Genomic DNA, 20,452 nt, shown 5'->3' on the forward strand with positions numbered 1-20,452 from the left:
CAGGCTTCAACATTTTCATGATTTCATGCGATAACTTTTTCAGATGTCTGCACCATATCACATTTTCTGTCAACAATTCTCGCCCAATAGCTTTTTTAGAACGCCACTTTTTACATGAACATCTTTATATTTTATTTAGTTGTTTAAAAAAAAAAGTTATTAAAATATCAGTGGAGTTCCCCTTGTGTGAGGCCATAAGTGCGTGCAGGGTATTTTATAAAAGTTTCAACCATGGCTCTGCCAATCGGATTTTATAATCAGACATTTCCATTTCAAAATAGAAGACTGAACAAAGTGGAGGTTTTTTTAGTTTAAAAAGATAAAATTAGGTGCATCTTTGTTAGTTTTGGGAAATGGATTCATTATCATGCACATCAGACTTGATCCACTCACTCACATCATCTTGACAGTTTAGATCTGATACCTGACATAATAACACACAATGGCAAATGGCCAGCTCAGAACTTTGTTTTTAAGGCTAAGTAAAAAAGATTCATGTAAAAAAAAAAAAAATTTCTTTCATAAAAATGTTTTTCAGAACTCAAATGTGTTTAGATTAGCAGATAACTGAAAGAAAACACATGTGCCAAAATTTATTTGGATGTTGCATTTTATTTTATGCAGATGTGTCTTTCAAAGAATAGAAACAGAACAATGTCTAAACTAAATATATGTTTCAAAATGTTTTGTTTTTGTTACTGACTGAAAGTTATTATTTTTTTTCTTTAAAGAGCAAAGCAAAAAAATCAGAATCAACTAATTTTAGAAAGTTAACAGTAACATTTTCAGAACTTCAAAGTCAAAACATAGACATATCCTACATCCACTGAACTTTCTACTTTAATTTTCCAGCAAAGAAATGAACAGATGAAATTACAGACAGAGCAGTCAACGGCTGAAACTGTCTACCAGGTTTTTTGAGTTCCATGGTCCGGCGTTGTTGGCCATGAACTGCTGGTTCACCACGGTCTTGGCATTCTGATACAGGTGGGCAGCCATCTTAAAGAGAATATACATGTGAAAATATAAAATGTCTACTCACACAGACACTACTAAAGAATGACTGTTATAGCATTCCCTGTTTCAGGGCTCTCAACCCAGTCCAGGGGATCCTACACTATTCAACAAACCCCAGCACAGCCAATCCAGCTAGCTCATGAACGGCTTGATAATGAGCAGGGCCCAGTTTCCCAAAAGTACATAAGCACAAGGATTATTCATAAATGGTAGACAGTGTTCAGTGTAATGCCCACTCTACCATTTAATTTCATTAATTTAAGAGACCCTTATAGTAGACCCTTATAGAAATTTCACCTCTGCATTTAACCCATCCGTGAAGTGAAACACCACATACACTCTAGTGAGCACACACACACACACACACACACACACACACACACACACACACACACACACACACACACAAGGGGGCAGTGAGCACACTTGCCCGGAGTGGTGGGCAGCCCAATCCGCAGCGCCCGGGGAGCAGTTGGGGGTTAGGGGAGGTTAGGTGTCTTGCTCAAGGACAACTCAGTCATGCTGTCTGCTCTGGGGATCGAACCGGTGACCTTCCGGTCATGAGTCTGGTTCCCTAACCTGCAGCCCATGACCCACCATTATAAATGTTTGTGCTACGATGCCAATGAGTTGGATCAGGGGTCTTGGGGTGGGATATACCTGAAGCTGTGCAGGGTATTGTGTTCCCAGGAATAGAGCTGAGGACAACTGGACTACATGCATCAGTTTCTGGATAGAGATTAAAACTTGTGCATACATGTTGTAAAACATGCAATGCAAAATCACACCTAAATAATAGAACTATATTTTGGCCAAATAGTATCTATGAAACCCACCCAAGAATTGACAAATACCTTGGCTTTGCGGTAAGTCGCAAATGACAGAAGGTCCTGTTGACCAGAGAGCACAGCTACTTTTCTGAAGCTGAAGTACTGGGCTCGTTTGCACAGTCTACTGGAGAAGCCAGGCCCACTCACAAATGGAGAACTGGCAAGAGAGGAAAAAAAATAAGACATGCAGGGGCATAAAAAGAAGAAAAAGAACAAAGAATAAAAGCCAATGTGTCTGCAGTAGTTGTTTTATGTTAGAACAAAGATATACAAAGTGTAATATTGGTGATTGGGGCAGTGTTGATGGTGATGTTCTTCAAACAGGCCACAACCCTGGAAACGTGCTTATTATGGAATAAATAAAAACAGCTGAACTCAAATGTAAGACTGTTATTTTAAGGTAATCTGGTTGGAATATTTATCTTGTCATCAAACATAACAGATTTGACCATCTAATCTGATCAATTGAAAAGCATTCTATTCATGATGTTTCTCTATAACTGCATGATACTACCAACCACTGTTTACTAAATAACCACAATGGTCACCTTAGTCTACGCTGCTGCTAACTGTTAGCTATATTTTCACAAACACAAAATAACAAAAATTAAAAGAAAGGGTGTCATCACCCTAAGCCTACTTTTCTGTCAAATACACATAAAATAAACACAACAGGATTTCTTTTTTTCCACTGTGTAACAATTTGGTACTTTTAAAGCAAAGTATTTATAATAGTCCACAATGAATTTACTTCCAATATCTTTCATTAATAAACCAAATGGAAGTGATGTGGTAAGTAAACTGGGAGGCTCTTATTCACTGCACATGTTTGGAGCACATTAGACACTGCTGCCACTCATCTGCGATAAAAATGCACAGTTACGGTGAAATAAGATCCAGTGGCAGTGGACGTCCACACAGCATGTTACAGCTGTTCTGCCCGTTTTCTTTAGTGATTTTATAACTTCGGATTTGGTCTTGTGGTAGATTGTGGTACAGTAGGTCACTGTGTCAGTAAAATATCTTTGAGACGGGACGTGCGAACACGAAGACGAATGGACTTATTCGCATTTATAAGCACCTTAGTTGGTTTCCTAGTACGTTAAATCTGCAACGAGAGACTGTCAAACATTACAGTTGTGAAGTAGAAATTGCTTCTCTATCGATTTTTACCATTCCACCTTAAATGGTGACACATTTACATTCAGCATCTCAGTCAGAATTTAAGGTGGAACGGAAACATTCGAACAAGAAGCGACTTCAGCCTCGTAAAACAGTCAAACGATGAGAGACATTTTACAATAAGCTGCTGTACTTTTGAGAAAAAGTTTCCTGATGGAAAGGGGAGGAAAGTGGCTATGGCTAAGCTAAAGCTTAAAGCAGGATCAAAGTGAGTCCGCGTTTTTGTTCATATTTATAGCCGCAGCACTTACCCACTTCCAAGTTCTGCCCTTTGTGTTCCATCATTTACGTTATAAATGAAAATTTTGATTTTTGACATTTGTGGAGTGATTCAGAATCGTTCACGTCCGCATCGCAATATACCTAAGAATCAATTTTTTCCCGCACCCCTAATAATGTGTGTAATTGCTTTGTCTGGCTGTTCACTTGGAGCAGAATGGTGGTGTAATGCCTGTAAAGACTACTCTCATAACGCCGGGCCCACGTTACAAGATAATCAGGCCGATTCTGAAGCTGATTTGCTCCTCACAACAATCACAAAAGGTCTCCAGATATCAGGGTGATAATATGCCAGACTATCTTGTAGTGTGGGGTGTCTATAATTAATTCCACCCTGGTTACAAATCGTAAATATTAAACTTTTTTAATAAACGTTATTTAACATTTAGTATCCTGTAGTCTAGGGTGGACTGCAACTGTTGTCAAGCCTAAAAACTGTCAGCCAATTAGAGCTGAGCTGAACTAAAAACTTGTCTGTGTACAGAAGAAGTTGTAAGCATGCTGGCTAAATTAAACTTAAGGTGAATACATACAAATGCATACATATTATACTCGTTCTCACACACACACACACACACATAAAGTGAATGTACATGTATGTATGTATGTATTCACCTCACGCTCACGTTGCAGTCATGGCTTTACACACATTTTTTCTTCTGCTTGGCTTTTTCTTTGCAGAAAGCACACACCACCAGCAACACAGTAGTTTCACCATCATCGGTTGTGTTTGTTTAGATCTAAAGCCACATTAGTTTGTGAGAAATCCTGCAAAGTAGCAGTTCGCAACTAACTCCAATGAAGTTTTACGAATTGGAACCATTGGTTGGGACTCTTCTTTGCGTGCACAGTCTAAGTGTGTGGTGTTTAATTTCTGGCAGATTGTGTAGCATGGAGACGCATCATATCATGCGCAGTCTCTCACGTTTATGATGCATGTTAGGATTTTTAACATCCTAAAGTGTGGATCAGGCATAAGTCACCATTCATACTGTCCTTACCAGCTGATAGCATAACCAGTGGTGCTGTCTAGAATCTCAATGCTGGAGTCTCCCAGACACCAGTTGACACTGAAGTCTCTGCAGTGGTCTGAGCTCACAGCGGCTCCCACATTCTCTCCATTCTGGAAGAAGATGTTGGTTTGTTGGTAAGGAGGGGGCAGGAGATCTGTCACATCAGTTCCCAGGCGCTTGTTGATGATGTTGGATACATTTTCTGCATGGTGACTGTCACCTAGACAACAAAAATGTAAACAAATGAAGAAAACCATTCAGTGAAAAAACATCACTAATATAAGCCCTCCCTTGGTTTGTTTATTGTGTTTTAGGCAAAAAGTTCTGGTAATTTTTAAAACAACCACAAACAATTAACACATTTGTGATCTCACCAAGTATGGCACTAGTGATGTACAATGGCTTAATGAAATGACTCAGAAGAGCCCCTTGTAATCCGGTGACAGTCCAGCGGGTGAGTTTTGCACTGTCAGACATGCAGCAGATGCGCGCGCCCCAGACGCTGGGAGGCAGGAAGGCTGCAGGGATCAGAGAGCCTTTGGCATGGCACTGTAGCTTCAGCGATGGATAGCCACTGCTCTGGGATCTCCTGTGAAGTTAAGCTATTTACTGACCAACTGCGATTGAAAAGTCACCAGCTTTACAACATCTAACTTGGACTTTAGGTTTGTTTACTTTATGTTATAAAGACCTCACCAGGTTTCAAGTGCAAGCATCTAAATTAAAGGCAAATAATTTATGACAGGAGTATACAGTTAACTAATTTCTTAATTGCAAGGTTTAGCAGGCATGTGTGAGCAGGTCTAAAATGTAATGCCCATGTTTTATGATTTAAAATAATAACTGCAAAAATGCAGCATGCCATACCTTTCAAATTATGTGTAGCACACAAATGAGTCAAGGTTGACAGCTAACTCACATCAGTATGCACTGTGCTGCTCCTTTTGGCGTCTGGCTGGTGTAGAGATGCAGGTAGATCTGTGGTTTGACCTGAAGTAGCTTCTCTGTGGGTGTGCTCTGGAATATAGAACGTTTGCAAAGCTCTGGTTCAGAGCTGTAGAACAGCATGAGCTGCTTATACAAATATCTGTTAACAGAGAGAGACAAAGATATTAAATGCATGTTAAGGCTTTATAGGAGTAGTTTGTATGAATAATGTAAAGCCATTTAAGAGCACATATAATATTTTAGGTACCGATCAGTAAATGTCTAATTTTTAATGTTGTTTGGAATAAAAGCTTAATATTTTTGTCATTTTGCATACCTCAAAGACTTACCTCTTGAGGGCTCTGCGTGCAATAACGATGCCATGGCAGTCATGGACAACAGAGCCTGTGAAGCAGAGCCAGCCGCTGCAGCAATTCTGACCTGTTCCCAATGCCACCACTTCATAATGCTCACAACACTGTCCTCCTGTGTCAGTCACCTCTGATACACAGACATTTTCACATGTCCAGTTGAGCACCATGACTTTAATCAGACACAAACGGTGCTACATAACCTATTGTTCTCATTCCAGCAGCCTCGCACACCCACCTCTCTCCAGTATGAAAGCAGCAACGCAGCTTTTAGTGCTGTGGTACTCAGGACACTCTCTCAGCAGTTTGTCAAAGCGTTCACTACACAGGGCTGCAACACGATCCTTATGCCAGTCTGTGAACCTCACTGAAAGAAAACATGCAAGCATTCACTTTACAAAATAAAGTGACAATTACCACAATGTCTGTATTGTATGTTTTTCTTGTTTTTATTTTGTCCCCTGACCATAATTAATTAATATGTGATTCTTTTCAATCTTAAAAAACATAACCTTCTGAATATGACACACAAAAAACACAGAGCACTACATATGGACAACAGGACAGGACACAACCAGCCCACCTCCAGTCCTTGTCCCTCTCTTGGGGGAACTTTCTGCTGTGTCACCCTGCCCTAGTAAGGTGCTTTCCCCTTCGGAAGTGCTAGCCAGGCTCCAGAGTGAGGGGCAATCCAGCTGGTCTATGTCCTCGTCCTGCATCAAGGCCGGTGGCTCCAGCGTAGGAGTAACAGGGGTCCCTGGCCTTGATGTAGAGGGGTTCTCAGAGGGAGCTTGAGGCAGGAGGAGGTCAGGGGATCTTGAACTGCATCCTTCAACAGGAGCACAGGGAGGGTCCCCAAACCCATGGACTGGGAGGGGCGGCTGGAGACTGGCCTTGTGCACACCAAAGGTGGGCTCCCGCTCTGAGGCAAAGTGCATCATCAGGGAGGCTGCCATTCGTGGAAAGCGTTTCCCTTCTCCACCGGTACCGTGAATTGCCATGAGGAAACCTGCTGCTGAAGTTTCAGAACAACATTCAGACAGATAGTTCTTCTACTGTTACAAAGCCATGTTTGTAACAACAGAAGAACCCTTTTTGGTGATATATAGAAAAATGGGTATATAGAACCAGATACAACACGTTCTCCATCAATCTAAAGAACCGTTTCACCATGCAAAGAACACTTTAAGCATGGAATGGATCTATATATAGTGTGTATATGCGAACAGGTCAGTAGGTTATATAAAAGCAGTAGTTACACAACCCTTAAGGAAAATGAGGACGGAAATATGAAATATTTGTAATGACTCAGATTAGCACAAAAACAATTAGGCAACGACTAAAAAGCGAAATGTGAGCGAAACATGGAAGAAAAATTAAATCAATCAATCAATCAGCTAGCTGGCTAATTTAGCCACCTCCTGACGTTAGCTCGCCAAACTGGACTTTGTCAGGTAAAATCAGCCAAACAGAATGCGAGAAACGTTAGACAGCAAGAGAGCACCAAAGCTTTCATTCAGTATAAAGTGACTAATAAACAAATGCAAATGAAACAGAAAGAGCAGGGATACTTTTCTGTAAGACATACATACTGTCGACTACCTGTCGGTTACTCGCTCGCACCCTGGCCGCGTTTCTGAAGTCGCCCTCAGTTCAGCATCAGCCCTTCTCGCCGAGTCGTTGGCTGTCAGCGCTCGTCTTCCAGATAATGTGAAGAGGCGCTCCATTGGCTGAAACGAGCTGTCAGTCAACTGGTGGGCGGGGCTACCCCAAGCTTCCGCTGCAGTCCTGCAGTGGCGCGACTTTCAGATTCGTGACTCGCTTTGGCGGGAGACGCAGCGGCTCGAGCAGCTCCGGCTGATGGTCGTTTCAAACGCGTTCTGTTTTACGACGTACCGCGGTGTTTTGTTTCTAGTTTATCTGCACAACGACTCTGGAAAGCCAACAAATGGATGAGTTCGGTGTTTACGCCGTGTTTGGACCACGAGAAGAAGCGCCTCGGCGGATTGTAGAGTAAGCAGACCTGCTCACCGTGTTTACCAAAATACGAGCAGCTGAGCTTCGTTAAGTCTGACCATATTAGTGCTTAAGTAGGTTAAACGCTGATTGCCGGTTCTGCGGTAGGCCCATTAAAGCGAACACGCCTCTGTGGATGATGCCGCTGTTTTTATTGATTTGTATGAGTCTTAATACAGAATGAGGTTTAGCAGTTCAGGAGACAGAAACTGAAGGGTTGCGTAATAGCCTGATATATCATTTAATTTTAGAGCAGTTAACCAGTATAACTAGTTAGATTGCCTGAAACGTCTGTTCGACTCGGGGATAACGTTTGTTGCTTGGATCGAGCATTTGTGAACGATTGATGATGTAGCTTTAAGGCTAAGCTAACAAAATAACAACATCCCATACTTTTTTCCCGGTTTCCTAGCCAACCTAGTTAGCTTAGCTAGTCTGATTTCCATCTAGCTGTCTACATAAACCGATCAGGATTTCCACAACTCTCATGCAAGGCAAATGTGTTTCGTACGTCTAAAAATATGTACATGTTTTAAATATTTTAATCATGCGCCTCTGGCAATATAGCAACATGGGTTGATCACTTTCTTAGCAAACAGTGCCCGAGTCCTCAGTTTTGGTAGCTTAGGTGTTTTTTTTTTTTGGCTTTCTTATCCCAATATTATATGCTTACTACCTCAAGGCTATCTAGTGTTGTTCTTTGGTAAGTCCCTCCACGACACCCTCCCTGTGATTAGGAATCACTTAAGTAGTTTTGGATGCACAAAAATGCCTTAAAGTAGAATTCAAGAGGGACTAAATAGTAAATCTGTAAACAGTCATTCAGATTGGTTTGCTCTCAAATGTGCTGTTGAGTCAGATTGGTCCACAGTGCTTGTGACTGGAACAAAATATCCAAAGCAACATCACAAAGATACGTGAAATTGTTGCCAACATTTTGCCTTATGCCTGAAACATGTTCTGCAATGGTTTAGTAACCATCAGTTATTACTGCAATAAACTGTTGAACTAAAACATATTCATGACAGAGTGAGGGCATACTTTTATATGGGCATAAGTATCCGATTTGCTGCTGTGTTACCACAGTTATTCGTACATATGAAACACAGACGACAGGCATTGGTTCACAGGTCGTTTTGGAAGGTGTATATATAAAGGTATATATAAAATGGCTGTATTTGTGTAATATATATATCATGGCCCCTGGTCTATCACCGCCACTGTAAAGAAATCTGAGTCATTAAGTTTCTTTATAATTACATATGAAACCACTCTGAACGTCTTTTAAATCTCTGTGGTTAAATGATGCAGGCGTTTTGATTCCTCCCTAACTATTCAACAAAGTTCTTGTTTAGCCAGAGAAAGTGAAATGTCTTCTCCCTTCTCACAATAGATCAGTCATCCCAGTCTTGGAGTATCCTTGCTCTGCATGTTTTTGCCATTTTCCCTTTGCCACACACCTAGTCTAACTATTCAGCTCATAAACCAGATGTTTCTGAGTTAAAGTGAGTCTCAAAATATGCAGCGCTCCAGTACCAGGGCTGGGAGAAACTGCAGTAGATGATGTTTGGTTAAGCTACACTATTGTTTTTCTTCTTAATGTCCTCAGTTTAAGGAATGCAGGCTTAATGTGTTCGTTCTGTCTGTACAGTGCTAGTAGACCTGGAAAGAGTACCGTTGCAGTGAAACCAGGTGTCCAGCAGATCGTACTCTTCACCAGAGGAAGATGGGACAAGTGCACAAGTGTGACAGTAGAGCTCAGTGATGAGAATAATGTCCTTATCCTTCTGGGCAAATTAACACCATTCAACAAGTAAGACTGCTTCTTGGAGCTTTCTTCTGTTACATTTGACAAGTAAGTTTCTGTTTTCATTTTTGTTATTATGTTATGTACTTTCAGATGTTTCTCCTGGGAATTATGGGAGGATGGTGCATGGTCTAATGGGGCAACATTAACTGTCCAGCTTGAGGGGGTAAGTACTATACAAGTTACTGGTGAGCTCAATTAGTTTTTAAACTAAATGATTAGCTTACTTGTGTTTTCAGGTTAAAAGTGAACCTGATGCAGCGCTTACTATTTCACGGAAAGAATACACTCCAGAGGTGAGGTGCTTGCCTGAATTCCCAATTTAAGTACTTCTCAGTTAACTGTACTCATTTTAGTTTGTGGGGAGTTTGTCTTAAAATCTCTCTTCCTTTGTAGTGTAATTCCGCAGATCTTGTACCTCAAGGAGGCGTTGGCAAAAGGAAGCGATCACGAGGTGAGGAGGAAGAGGAAGACAAAGCCAAAGGGCAGGAGAATATTTGCCCGAATGCCTCAGAGAAGGCGACACCACACAGGCGAGGCAGGAACAGTCTCCGTGCGGGACAGACCCGCCTGTTCCCACGGAAAGAAGAGCAGAGTACCACTCATACCTCTCAGAACCCTAGAACTAAGGCAAAGCAATCCAAAACCCCCACACAGACTGGTGAGTATGTCTGTGTTGGTATGTGAGTTGGTTCACATTCAAGCTAGAACTGCACAATATATTGTTTGTATCATTTTACAGTATTGACCTTAGTGAGATCAATATGGAATATGTGAAATCAAACTAAATGTTTTTATCGTGTGCTCACACAATTGCAACGTAAATAATTCAAGTCAAATTATTGCCAGCCAGTCATTCACCACATCACGAATAAAGGATCACTGATAATGTTTTAATAATATATTGTAACACGTTGGTGTACAAGTATGGTCTTATGTGTAATTGTGTCCCTCTTCAAGCTGCTGTGGACAGTCCTTCAGGTCGCTGGGGCCAAACGCTCTGTCAAATTGACCCCCAGACAGCTATACTGATTGGAGGGCAAGGTGCCAGGATGCAGTTCTGTAAGGACCCCATTTGGAAGCTGTGTACAGGTGAGCTTTCTAAACCCTTTTTTTTACTGTACTGTCCATCCACAGTACAATAATGTAAAATCTGCTTGGATATTCATTCGTCTTCAGACAAGTTTTTCATAGACAAGTTTTAACATCCCTCTAAATCTCTTAATCTTCATCTTTAGAGGACCTGTCATGGGTGCCAGCAGAAACTTTGGCAGAGGGCCCCACACCAGAGGCCCGGATTGGTCACACAGCGACCTACGACCCAGAGTCAAAGCGGATCTTTGTGTTTGGCGGCTCTAAGCATAAGAAATGGTTTAATGATGTCCACATTCTGGATACACAGAGCTGGCGCTGGACTATGGTGGAGGTAAACAGGAATAATTTTATTTTATTTTTTTGTAATTTTAATGAAACTCCTTTCACGATTTGTACTATTTAACTACTCAGCTAACACTTTATGCTGGGTGCCTATATAATAAATTACGTTTGGAGGGTTTTTCATTGAAAGTGTAGTTACAGTACAGGCTAATTTGCTTGTCTGTAAATGTAGTCCATAGGGTAAGTAAAAATAAATAAATAAATAAATAAATAAAATCTCTAACTCTTGCCTTCTTAGGCACAAGGTAAAGTTCCTCCTCTGGCCTATCACAGCTGCACATTGTTCAGGGGAGAGCTCTTTGTGTTTGGAGGGGTATTTCCCCGCCCCCACCCTGAGCCTGATGGCTGCAGCGACTCTCTCTACATCTTCAACCCTGAAATGGCCATCTGGTACCAACCTATTGTCAACGGAGACAAGCCTGCTCCACGCTCTGGGTGGGTGTGAATTTGAGGAATATAAAATCAAGTAAAGGTGAAATGAGACTAAGTGCATTAGTATGAAGCAGGCGTTATATTGAAGAATGACTGAATCGCCTTAGTATAGTAAATAAAAAGTGACCATTCTATGTAATGTTTTCCTCACTGAAAAACAGGAGAGAAATGAAGTAAAGTGACAGATCATTTAATTTGTGTTTTTGTGATTTTTAGACAAGGTTGTTCATTTTATTTATTCATCTTCTTGTCTAGGCATTCTGCTTGTGTGATGCAGGGCAAGATCTTCTTTTTTGGAGGCTGGGACACTCCTGTCTGTTTTAATGACATGTTTCTACTGGATCTCTGTAAGCCTTATATTTTGATTTCTTATTTTGCTTAATGTGGGGACATTAAAGGGACACTCTGGCCTGAAATTGGCGTTTAATGTTTATCATGTTATATAATTTATAACTTGCACAGAATTGCATCCCTCAGCCACATCAGAATCATTTTTTTTGCTCTTTTTGTGTTTTTGTCCATCAGTGTTTTCTTATTACAGTCCCATGCAAGCAATACACAAATAAGTTGTACAACCATGGTAAATTCCAAGCAGCAATATAAAACTCCACTGATGTAATGACTAATAAACAGAAATATTGATAGCTTATTAGCAGTAATGTTATCTATCTGGCTTCTTTGTACATTAGCTCATTAATGGGGGCATTTGGGTCTTTTATATTCTCATATTGACAGCTTTAGAATCATGTAATAGCTGAAGAAATATTGTCGCAGACTAAAACCAGTTACTTCATTTTCAACCAACTTGGATTTTTGGGTTAATATAAAATCATAATATTTTTTTAGGCTTGATGGAGTTTTCAGCAGTGCAAACAAATGGATCCGCTCCCTCACCAAGAAGGTACTCATAGTGTTTGAATTTTCTGCTCAGATCACCTAATTTATGTTATCAGTCATTGCTTTATGCTGTTGTACTAATTACTACTTCATATTTAATGATGCCATTACCCTCTATGACTGGCTTAAAATAACTTTCATCTTTTGTTGTAATATTATTATTTAAGCCATTACTCAGCTGGATTGTTTTAGAGGATGTTCTGTTTGACCCTACTGACTGACCTTAAAAATCTTGACCTCTGACCATAACTTCACAGTTGGCATGGCTGTGCTGTCCTGTCTGATTCCTGTTTCTTGGTCCATGGAGGCTACAATGGGAATGATGCATTGAGTGACACATTTATCTTCAACACAGGTGAGCATTGTGATCTGCCCCACTGACATCGTAGACTCAGCGTCCAGATCTTCATTGGCCATAGCAGCACGAATGTTGGCGTGGATCAGAATTTTAAAGTCTTGCAGATTTGCTTCAAATTTGTAGCAACCAGTGTTCTGATCCCTAGTCTCCACTATGTTTCATGCAACTGGTCTTCCAAATACGAACTACAGGGCCGTTATTCATCAGGAAGATTACACCAAACAATTTATGACCCAGGTGAGGTCATCACCTCAGCCAGTAACCCAGCCCAAAAATACAACATGCAATGAAAGGTTACACAAGGGCAGAACTTGTGCCCTCATATGCTTTGTAGTACTGAGACTGTTTGTCTGTGACTCACTGAGTAAACTGATTAGAGAGGAAATGTATCAAGTACCCAGGTTGCAGTAACTATTAGAAGCTGCACTTGTCAGCTTATCCTTCTGGTGGCTACAGCTTGAAGATCAGCACAGAAAATTGGCGCACCACCTTTGAGATTATAATTTTACAGGAAAACAAGGATGGTAACATGCGTTCATCTATGCACATTTTCAATTTTTTACATTTAATTCACTTTTTATAAATGTGATATTTCCCCATTTACAATCAAATGTGATTTTTAAATGAGGCCAAACTTGGACTGGGTTTTGTAATGTTGATCTTCTAAGGGAAGCTTTGTTTCTTCTCCACTGCCATTTTTTTTCTCAAATAGATACAAGCTGCTGGACCTCACTGACACTCCCTCAGCTAACATCAGTGCCACGAGCTGGACATTCCATCATCACCATGGCAACAGCATGCACGAAGGTACCTCGCACATCCTGGAAATCCACAGAAAAGGGATTTCACTGAAACCTTTAAAGAATATGTTGGTATAACAACTCCAGATGTGTTTTTTTTTTGTGTTTCTTCAAAACAAATGGGTGTCTTGCATTATTTACTTTCTTCTGTCACAGGATTCCAGTGATGAGCAGGACGAATTTTCAGAGTCTTCCTCACAAACCATGCTCATATTTGGGGGAGGAGACAATGAAGGCAGCTTTTTCTCTGACTTAATCACCATGCCAGTGAAGGATGTGTGTGAATAAGGCTGAATGATTTAAATGTTTTGTGTGTTTTTTTTTTTTGTTTTTTTTTTGTGAATTGTGTGTGTGAAAATTAGCCCTTTGGAGTCTGTTGCCCACTGAGTTGAATTCATCTCTGTTATGAATGGAATAGTTGAGGTTGGAGGTGGGTGGATCCCTGGGTGTTTCAAGTAGAATAACTGGCTGTAAGTAGAATAAATACTCTGGAAAACCAAAGTGGCTTTTCTGATCCTGTTCTGGTGACAACAGCTTTAAGACATTTGTTTCATTCAAGTCTGCAAATATTTCTTTTCAAATGTGTACATAATCATTAAAATATCATTTTAGTGTGTAAAACTGCATTGTTGGGGCATTATTGAATTGTGATTGGAAAATTGATTGTAAAAACACATTTGTTCTGTTTCTTCAGGATGTTTTTTTTTCAGGTTTCTAATTTAGCACCAACTTTTCTCCCCTTTAATAAGAACTTGTGTGGGTGATGTAGAAAAAATGAAACAAGACATTTTCATTGTTTACAAACAAGTTACATAAAGCAAACTTAAAAAGCTATAGAAAAAAAACTCAACATCTGGTTCCCCTTTTGAAGGTTTTGCGGTAAGACTTAAAAAGTGTCTCTAGAAAGATCAGACCTGCATCAAAACAACCTGCGTTTGTATAACGTTACATCATGATTTATCATTGCAGAAAATTAGAAAAATAAGTGGGATTCCTCTTTATTTTCTCGAAGTTCTGATGATATACCTGACATCCTCAGCAAAGCATTTGATGACGTAATGTATCACGATATCGATAATATCGTCGTATTGCCACCTCGCTAAGAGCTGCGATGGTCCTCATAAGCCAGCTGCTCTGCTTTGTGCTGGGCGAGGGCCGCTTGGTGTCAGCCGACGCCCGCAGTCTAGCGGTGAGTAACTTACCGCAGTGTGTTCTTGAAGGCGGTGCTGCTGGGGTGTGTGTGTGTGTGTGTGTGTGTGTGTGTGTTTACGATCCTTGCCGATGGAGGCCGAGCTCTTCTCTTCACCGCCCCTCGATGTACGTCGGCCGGCCATGTTGCTTTGCCTGTTCCGGTGTCTCTCGCCTGACTGAGCCTGGCGCTCGGACACCGCGCCTCACAAGTCCGCCTGACCCGCCGCCCCTCGCCCTCAGTACGGAAGATCGCCTCTCAGAACTGTGACCATCATGGATTTTACAACCTGACCACTCTGGATGTTCACCATGGACAGTAGTTAGCCACTTTGCCCTCACGCGTCGTCCCTTTTCCTTGATGAGGAGCGACCGCTCTGGGATCAGGACCAGGACCAGGACTGTGGAGAGACGCGGTGTCCGCGGAGCTGCTGCTGCTGCTGAGGTGTTTTGGGGGGATTTGCCTATTGGAAAGCTAAGCTAGCCGACTAGCCAGCTAACATTGTGCTAGTGCTCGCCTGCATTAGCTAACGTTAGCTCACTTCCACCGCACACCACAATAGTTGGGTAGCTAAACCAACGTAGCCAGCTAACCGCACAAGTTTATGACCTTGCTGTTCCGTTCTCCACCTTTATTTTCCTCCCACCGCTATCGGTTTCGTGCGGGGCGCGTTTATTTGTTAATACCGTCATTGTCTTGTGTTTTTTCCGCAGCGAGTGTCAAATTAGCTGGTTAGCTAACAGATCCCGGTCGGCCTGACATACTTGATTTTTGCCACTGATGTGCCAGTAAAGCTTCACTCCAGCTCGAGTTTGTCTCACAGTCGAGTCTTTCTAGCCATTTTTGAGGATGGGTGCTGTAGTCGTTTTATTCTAAGCACGTTATTGTGCTTCAGACATACTGAAGTTACCCAGCCTGTCTAATACTGAGACAATTCGCTCGCCCCGCTACAAAACCTAGTTATACAATTAGCTCAGCAGCGTTAGTCGCTGGATTTTATTCAAGGTAACCGAGCCGTTTTTTAAAGAACGGGCAGTTGTGCTAATCTAGCTCTCAGCTGAACTTGTGATTTTTATCCTCCTTCGCTGTTGACATGGACTAATGTGGGATTCAACTTGTTGATCTCTGTCTGCGTGGCTGGCTTTGCTGGCGAGCTAGCATTTAGCTAACAGCTCATTGGGATCCCAGTCCTCTCTTCTTCCTCGAGCAGCAGCCGGGAACAACGAGCAAAATCTCTCGGAGCCTCAGTGCTAAATGTGTGTCTGACTGTGGAAAGAACTCTCTCCCTCGGAGCCGTTTCTGAGAATCCCTGACCAAAAATGTCTACCCGGACTCAAGGATTAAGTGTCATAGAAAATTCTTCTGGCCAGGTGAGACTGTAAAGCTCATTCATATTCATAGTGTTCATATTCCACTCAGTACACGAGCAAATCATTTACACACACAGCAGTGTCTCAGGGGTTATCAGAAGACACGTCCCTCAGTGTGGATCACGTTGTTTCTCAACTAAGCTTGTATACTGTAAATATACACTAGACCCAGCAAGTAAGCTTGACGGGTTAGTAGTTTGTGTTTCTGCAGTCTCTCTCACTGGCAGCCTTTACATTTAGAAGACTTAAAACTCCCTGTCAAACTAACAAATATGTCGGCCAGTCTAGCCTTCGTTTCACTTGAAATGTATTTACACTGGTAAATTGTCTCCTCATCATTTAAATGATCAACTAAGAAACATAGAGTACCTGAGGAGAATTATAGCGGTCCCAAATCAGTTACAGACTCCCCGAAGACTCGTGTCAGTCTCAGAATTGATGAAGCTCCTTATGAGACAATTTTTACAAATTGAGTGAACTTGACTAACATCAGCCGCCGCGATGACAGGTGTCTCTCTTAGGGCTGGTTTCCCGGACAGTGATTAGCCTTAGTCATGGACTATATTTTCCTTTCAGTGTAAATTGAAAGGGCCATTCAAAGTCCTGTGTAGTCCAAGACTAGGCTCAGGCCTTGACCAGGAAACGGGTCCTTAGGCTCAGTTTCCTTTACCTAGATTAAGCTTAATCCTAGTCAAAAAAAGGCTTTTCAGTGGTAAGTCACCATTCATGTTACAATTTAGTCCTAGGCTAGGGTCAATCTGTATCAAGGAACAGAATCTCTGACTCAGATTGAGATTATACCTAGACTACATGGGGTCTTAGATGATAAAACACTGTTCACATTGCAGTTTATCCTAAGACTAAGCTTAATCCACTTGCAAAGCAGTCTTTTTAAATTTTCCCTTGCATCATACCATTTTTATCTCCAGTCATGTTACAGCCTCATAAAACAAAAGGTCTTTCAACATTTCCTGCATGGAATTTGAACTAGAGGCAGAAGGAGGAGCATGTATATGACCATTGATTGCTAATGCAAGTATGACTAATACTGACTGAAGTGAGAGGTGTCTGACCAGAGGTAAGCTGTACCTGAGCGTGTGTTTAGCTCAGGGATTTAACAAGGAAACTGATGTAGGTCCATTTTTCTTTTCCTCCCATGTTTCTGGGAATCTCACTCCAGGTGCTCTCAGTTCCAATTTAAGGCGATCTTATGGGTCTTGTTTTAATCGAGGTTCAACGTGAGAAAGATGAGTCAGTGGCGTTAATCATGCAGCTGAAATGTGGGTGAGCCTCAGCTCCATGAGAGGGAGGAGTGCTGTAAAATGTGTGATTATTTTGTGTCATCCTTCAGTGCTGTATTCAGGAGCAGGTTGATATGAAAGCTATTTTTTGTTTCTCTGAGATCTGAATGTAGGACAGATGTTACACTTTGAGAAAGATGACTCTTTACATCTGTTGATTCTTGTTTGCCACATATTCAACCCTGGTGTGGTGTTGTGTATTTGCGTGTTCAAACCAAATCATTACACCTGAAAGTATACTTGGAGGAGAAAAAGCACAGATGGGTGCTAATGTTGCTGTTATTTCAGGTGAAGGGCCTCTCAAACCTGCCCATTGAGTGGTTAATTGTTATAATCCTCAGAAATTTTTATAATCCTCAGAAATTCTTGATCTTGATCTCAATACACAAACAAGTGGTCCAGCCATGTTATTTGGCACCATTGCTGTGCGTTCTCTCTTGTGGAGATGTAATATCACAGGGCCACTGTTATCAATCACATAGCCTTATTCACATCGTAATATTGCCTGAAGTCTTTACACCAATTAAGGAATGAGCCCTCCCAGACCGGGGGATAATGAGGCTGTTAGTTACTAGTTATTACTAGATATTTAGTTATTTTCTTCAAATCTGGCATGTGTATATCAATACCATCTATATATCAACATATATAGTATACTGTGTATAGGTCTGTAAATGCCTGTTTTTACAGATTAGTTTTTATTACTGAGTCCTTTTTTTGCTAAAAGAGAGTGTAGGCTTACCACATGTTTGTACATTTTAGAAATTGCACTCATTTTCACTTATGTGCATTCTCACACATCTATATGTATTCAAAGATATCAATGTGGTTATGGTTTCATTGCTATTCCTGAATGTTTGCATATTAAGAAGACTTTGTTCTTGATATATTGCTGCATTTATATACTGATCACAGTCTTATCGTAGGTTAGTAGTGGATAGTATAATTTAAATGACAGAATTGTGATGTTGAGCAGGAGAAAATGACACTAGTGCAGAACTGTATGGGTTTCTCTTGTTTGATCGTGTATGAAAGCCCTTGTATGAAAATGAAGCTTACAACGATCCTTTAAAGGCTTTTATGTTGAAAACTTCAGAAGATAAATCAACCAAAAAGTATGCTGAGCTACATATGATGTTAGTAGCAGCTTGAAATGAAGTTTGCCTGCTCCATAAAGAAGGCCTGTGCATACTGTGTGTATGTCAGCACTTCAAAGAAGCTACATAGAACTAGACTAAAACTAGGCCTGCCAATAGTAAAGTAACCAGCATGATCTAGTACAAATTCACTAAGAACTAGGCCATAACAGGTTTTAATTAAAGCTTGTGCTGTCAGGAACCGCTGGTGGAACTCCATTAATGCTGGGATATTCCTAGCTAGTTAGCTACTGAACTTTTAGTGACAGCCCATACCGCTCATTAGTTAATCAGTCTACTGCAGTGGTTCTTATCCCTCATGACGAACCCTGTCCTGCATATTTTAGTGCTTTCCTTGCTCTGACACACTTACTTTAAGAAAGTGATTGCTAATTAGCTGATTAGATCGATCAGGTGTATTAAGAGCAGGGAGAATGCTAAACTATGCAGAACGGGGGTTCATGGCAAAGGATTGAGAACCGCTGATCTGCTGCTGTTTATTAATAGTGTGGACAAAAAGACATTGAGATACTGATAAGAGAACCCACTTAAGCTTTCCCTCCATACAATGGAAATTTGAGCTGATACCTCTTAGCATTAAGTTATAGGCAAAATTCTACTACAGTCAGACATGTTTTCTAAGCATGCTTGGGCTGTTGTGGGGTCTGCTTGATTGATTAAAACTGGATATGGATACTTTGTTGAGCCCATTTCATGCTAAAAGCTGTCAGTGCAAATCATCAGCCACTTTCATCTTGAGCAATCATTTGTGAGGTTGATAATCTGGGCCAAAATCTTCTAATCTAAACGTGCCAAAATGGTGATGAATACGATGAAAATAATCCTCTGGATATCGTCTGAATCAGCGTTGATTATCTCACTGGTCACCATGCACATTTGCTTCCACATGTTCATATAGCTGTAGGATATGAAAAGTAGGAACACATCCTAGATCAGCACTTTCACAGTGAGAAGTATGAGACATATGGCGCCCTTCTGTTCAGCATGGTTGAGCCCAGGGTTGATCTTTTGCCATAGTGAGATTACACTGTCTCTGTAATCTGTAAAAAAAACAAACAAAACTGCTATCTCGCACATAATTCTGTCACAACAAGAAGACCAGGGCGTCAGTGGTTGGTCTCTCAGTCTGATCTTCCGTCATCTGTTTGTAGTTCTAATTCATTTGTTTTCATCATTTCTCTGTATAGAAGAGAAAGTGTTGCATATGCTTTGAGGTAGTGGTAATACCTGCATTCTGTTATGGTCATTTGCAAAAATTAGCCAGCATCAGCATCATGTTCCATGGTGAGATAAGAGTTAGAACTTGTATGAAAAAGGTGGGATACCGTTAGAGTTACGATACACCAACACAGTGTCCTTGACAGACTTGATTTATGTTTCATTCACATTTTTTATTGCTCTGTAAAGAGAGGCAGAAGATGACGAAGCAAATGTTGAGTGATCAGGTGAGAGCAGAGGTTATTGGTTGTAAAACTCCTTTTGCCTTCCAGTGTGCATGTGAGACCACGAGTAAGTGTGCTTTTCTTAGGCTTTGTTCTGACACATATTCCAATGTTCGATTTGAGCAGGAAGGTGTTTTTCTGCAGTCTGAATGCCGCAAAACCACATGAAATCTGTTGTATAAGGTTTTAAATTCAATTCAAATGTATCCCTAAATATTTCACTGAGTTTGACCAGCCAGATCTGACAAGTTACTATTTTTTGCCATTTGGCTCCCAGCACTTCTTACGGTCAGGTTGACACACCCTGGTCAGTTTAAGGGACGCAGGATTTGTTACTATGAGAGCCGGTATGGATATCCAACCAAATGCAACTAGACTCTGAACATACTTATCAAATTCACTCACTGGCAGCTTGTAATGTGGACACTAGATTTTAAAATGATTTTAAAATCAGATTTAAGAAACAAATCTGATTTCACATACAATGTGAACACCTGGAGACACAGAAGCATCCTTTTGGTTTTTAATTCACCATCCAAAATCAAAAATGAGAGGAAACTATCAGAGCAGGTCAGCTCTTGTCATCCTTTACTTTGGTGGGTCCCAAGTTTGTGGATGTGTGAAATC

The 20,452-nt window shown here is 40.9% G+C and overlaps 3 protein-coding genes across 14 annotated transcripts in view; 2 read left to right on the plus strand and 1 right to left on the minus strand.

Moving 5' to 3' along the window:
• Positions 1–822: 822 nt before the first annotated feature.
• On the minus strand, positions 823–7,336 carry adad2 (adenosine deaminase domain containing 2). Of its 4 annotated transcripts, none has more exons than XM_017709892.2 (9): positions 7,212–7,336; positions 6,203–6,634; positions 5,858–5,986; positions 5,599–5,749; positions 5,241–5,408; positions 4,696–4,910; positions 4,310–4,541; positions 1,872–2,004; positions 823–999 (listed from the first exon to the last, which is right to left on the minus strand). In XM_017709892.2, the coding sequence occupies exons 2-9, from the start codon at positions 6,618–6,620 to the stop codon at positions 889–891; spliced, it is 1,557 nt and encodes a 518-aa protein (XP_017565381.1). In that variant the 5' UTR covers positions 6,621–6,634; positions 7,212–7,336; the 3' UTR covers positions 823–888. The 4 variants fall into 4 exon arrangements, with proteins under 4 accessions (XP_017565381.1, XP_017565380.1, XP_017565382.1 ...); XM_017709891.2 differs by having other exon boundaries at positions 7,222–7,330; XM_017709893.2 differs by having other exon boundaries at positions 6,203–6,631; positions 7,222–7,328.
• A 66-nt stretch (positions 7,337–7,402) lies between these two features.
• Positions 7,403–13,987, plus strand: LOC108434626 (kelch repeat-containing protein). Its single transcript, XM_017709890.2, has 13 exons — positions 7,403–7,632; positions 9,287–9,448; positions 9,536–9,608; positions 9,682–9,738; positions 9,839–10,103; positions 10,403–10,534; positions 10,681–10,868; positions 11,118–11,314; positions 11,567–11,658; positions 12,158–12,212; positions 12,466–12,563; positions 13,279–13,373; positions 13,523–13,987. The coding sequence occupies exons 1-13, from the start codon at positions 7,568–7,570 to the stop codon at positions 13,652–13,654; spliced, it is 1,611 nt and encodes a 536-aa protein (XP_017565379.1). The 5' UTR covers positions 7,403–7,567; the 3' UTR covers positions 13,655–13,987.
• Positions 13,988–14,608: 621 nt separating this feature from the next.
• mark2b (MAP/microtubule affinity-regulating kinase 2b) overlaps positions 14,609–20,452 on the plus strand; it is a 56,289-nt gene continuing 50,445 nt past the window's right edge. For 2 of the 9 annotated variants that reach the window (XM_017709895.2, XM_017709898.2), the window contains exon 1: positions 14,610–15,925. In XM_017709895.2, coding sequence (XP_017565384.1) covers positions 15,875–15,925 — 51 coding nt within the window. In that variant the 5' untranslated portion in view covers positions 14,610–15,874. Of the gene's footprint in view, positions 15,926–20,452 lie in introns of all 9 variants that reach the window. The other 7 variants (XM_017709900.2, XM_017709896.2, XM_017709902.2 and 4 more) reach the window with 5 other exon arrangements.

This window comes from Pygocentrus nattereri, chromosome 2, assembly GCF_015220715.1.
Source record: "Pygocentrus nattereri isolate fPygNat1 chromosome 2, fPygNat1.pri, whole genome shotgun sequence".
NCBI classification, from domain to species: Eukaryota; Metazoa; Chordata; class Actinopteri; order Characiformes; family Serrasalmidae; genus Pygocentrus; species Pygocentrus nattereri.

Excerpts from the sequence above, each read along its gene's own strand:
- adad2 (XM_017709892.2), bottom strand. The coding sequence starts at position 6,620 with ATGGCAATTCACGGTACCGGTGGAGAAGGGAAACGCTTTCCACGAATG. Across the intron at positions 4,911-5,240 it reads GCAGCACAGTGCATACTGAT|GAGATCCCAGAGCAGTGGCT; the intron begins GTGAGTTAGCTG and ends TTAACTTCACAG. Across the intron at positions 1,000-1,871 it reads CGACTTACCGCAAAGCCAAG|ATGGCTGCCCACCTGTATCA; the intron begins GTATTTGTCAAT and ends ATTCTCTTTAAG.
- LOC108434626 (XM_017709890.2), top strand. The coding sequence starts at position 7,568 with ATGGATGAGTTCGGTGTTTACGCCGTGTTTGGACCACGAGAAGAAGCG. Across the intron at positions 9,609-9,681 it reads TAACTGTCCAGCTTGAGGGG|GTTAAAAGTGAACCTGATGC; the intron begins GTAAGTACTATA and ends TTGTGTTTTCAG. Across the intron at positions 12,564-13,278 it reads CACATTTATCTTCAACACAG|ATACAAGCTGCTGGACCTCA; the intron begins GTGAGCATTGTG and ends TTTCTCAAATAG.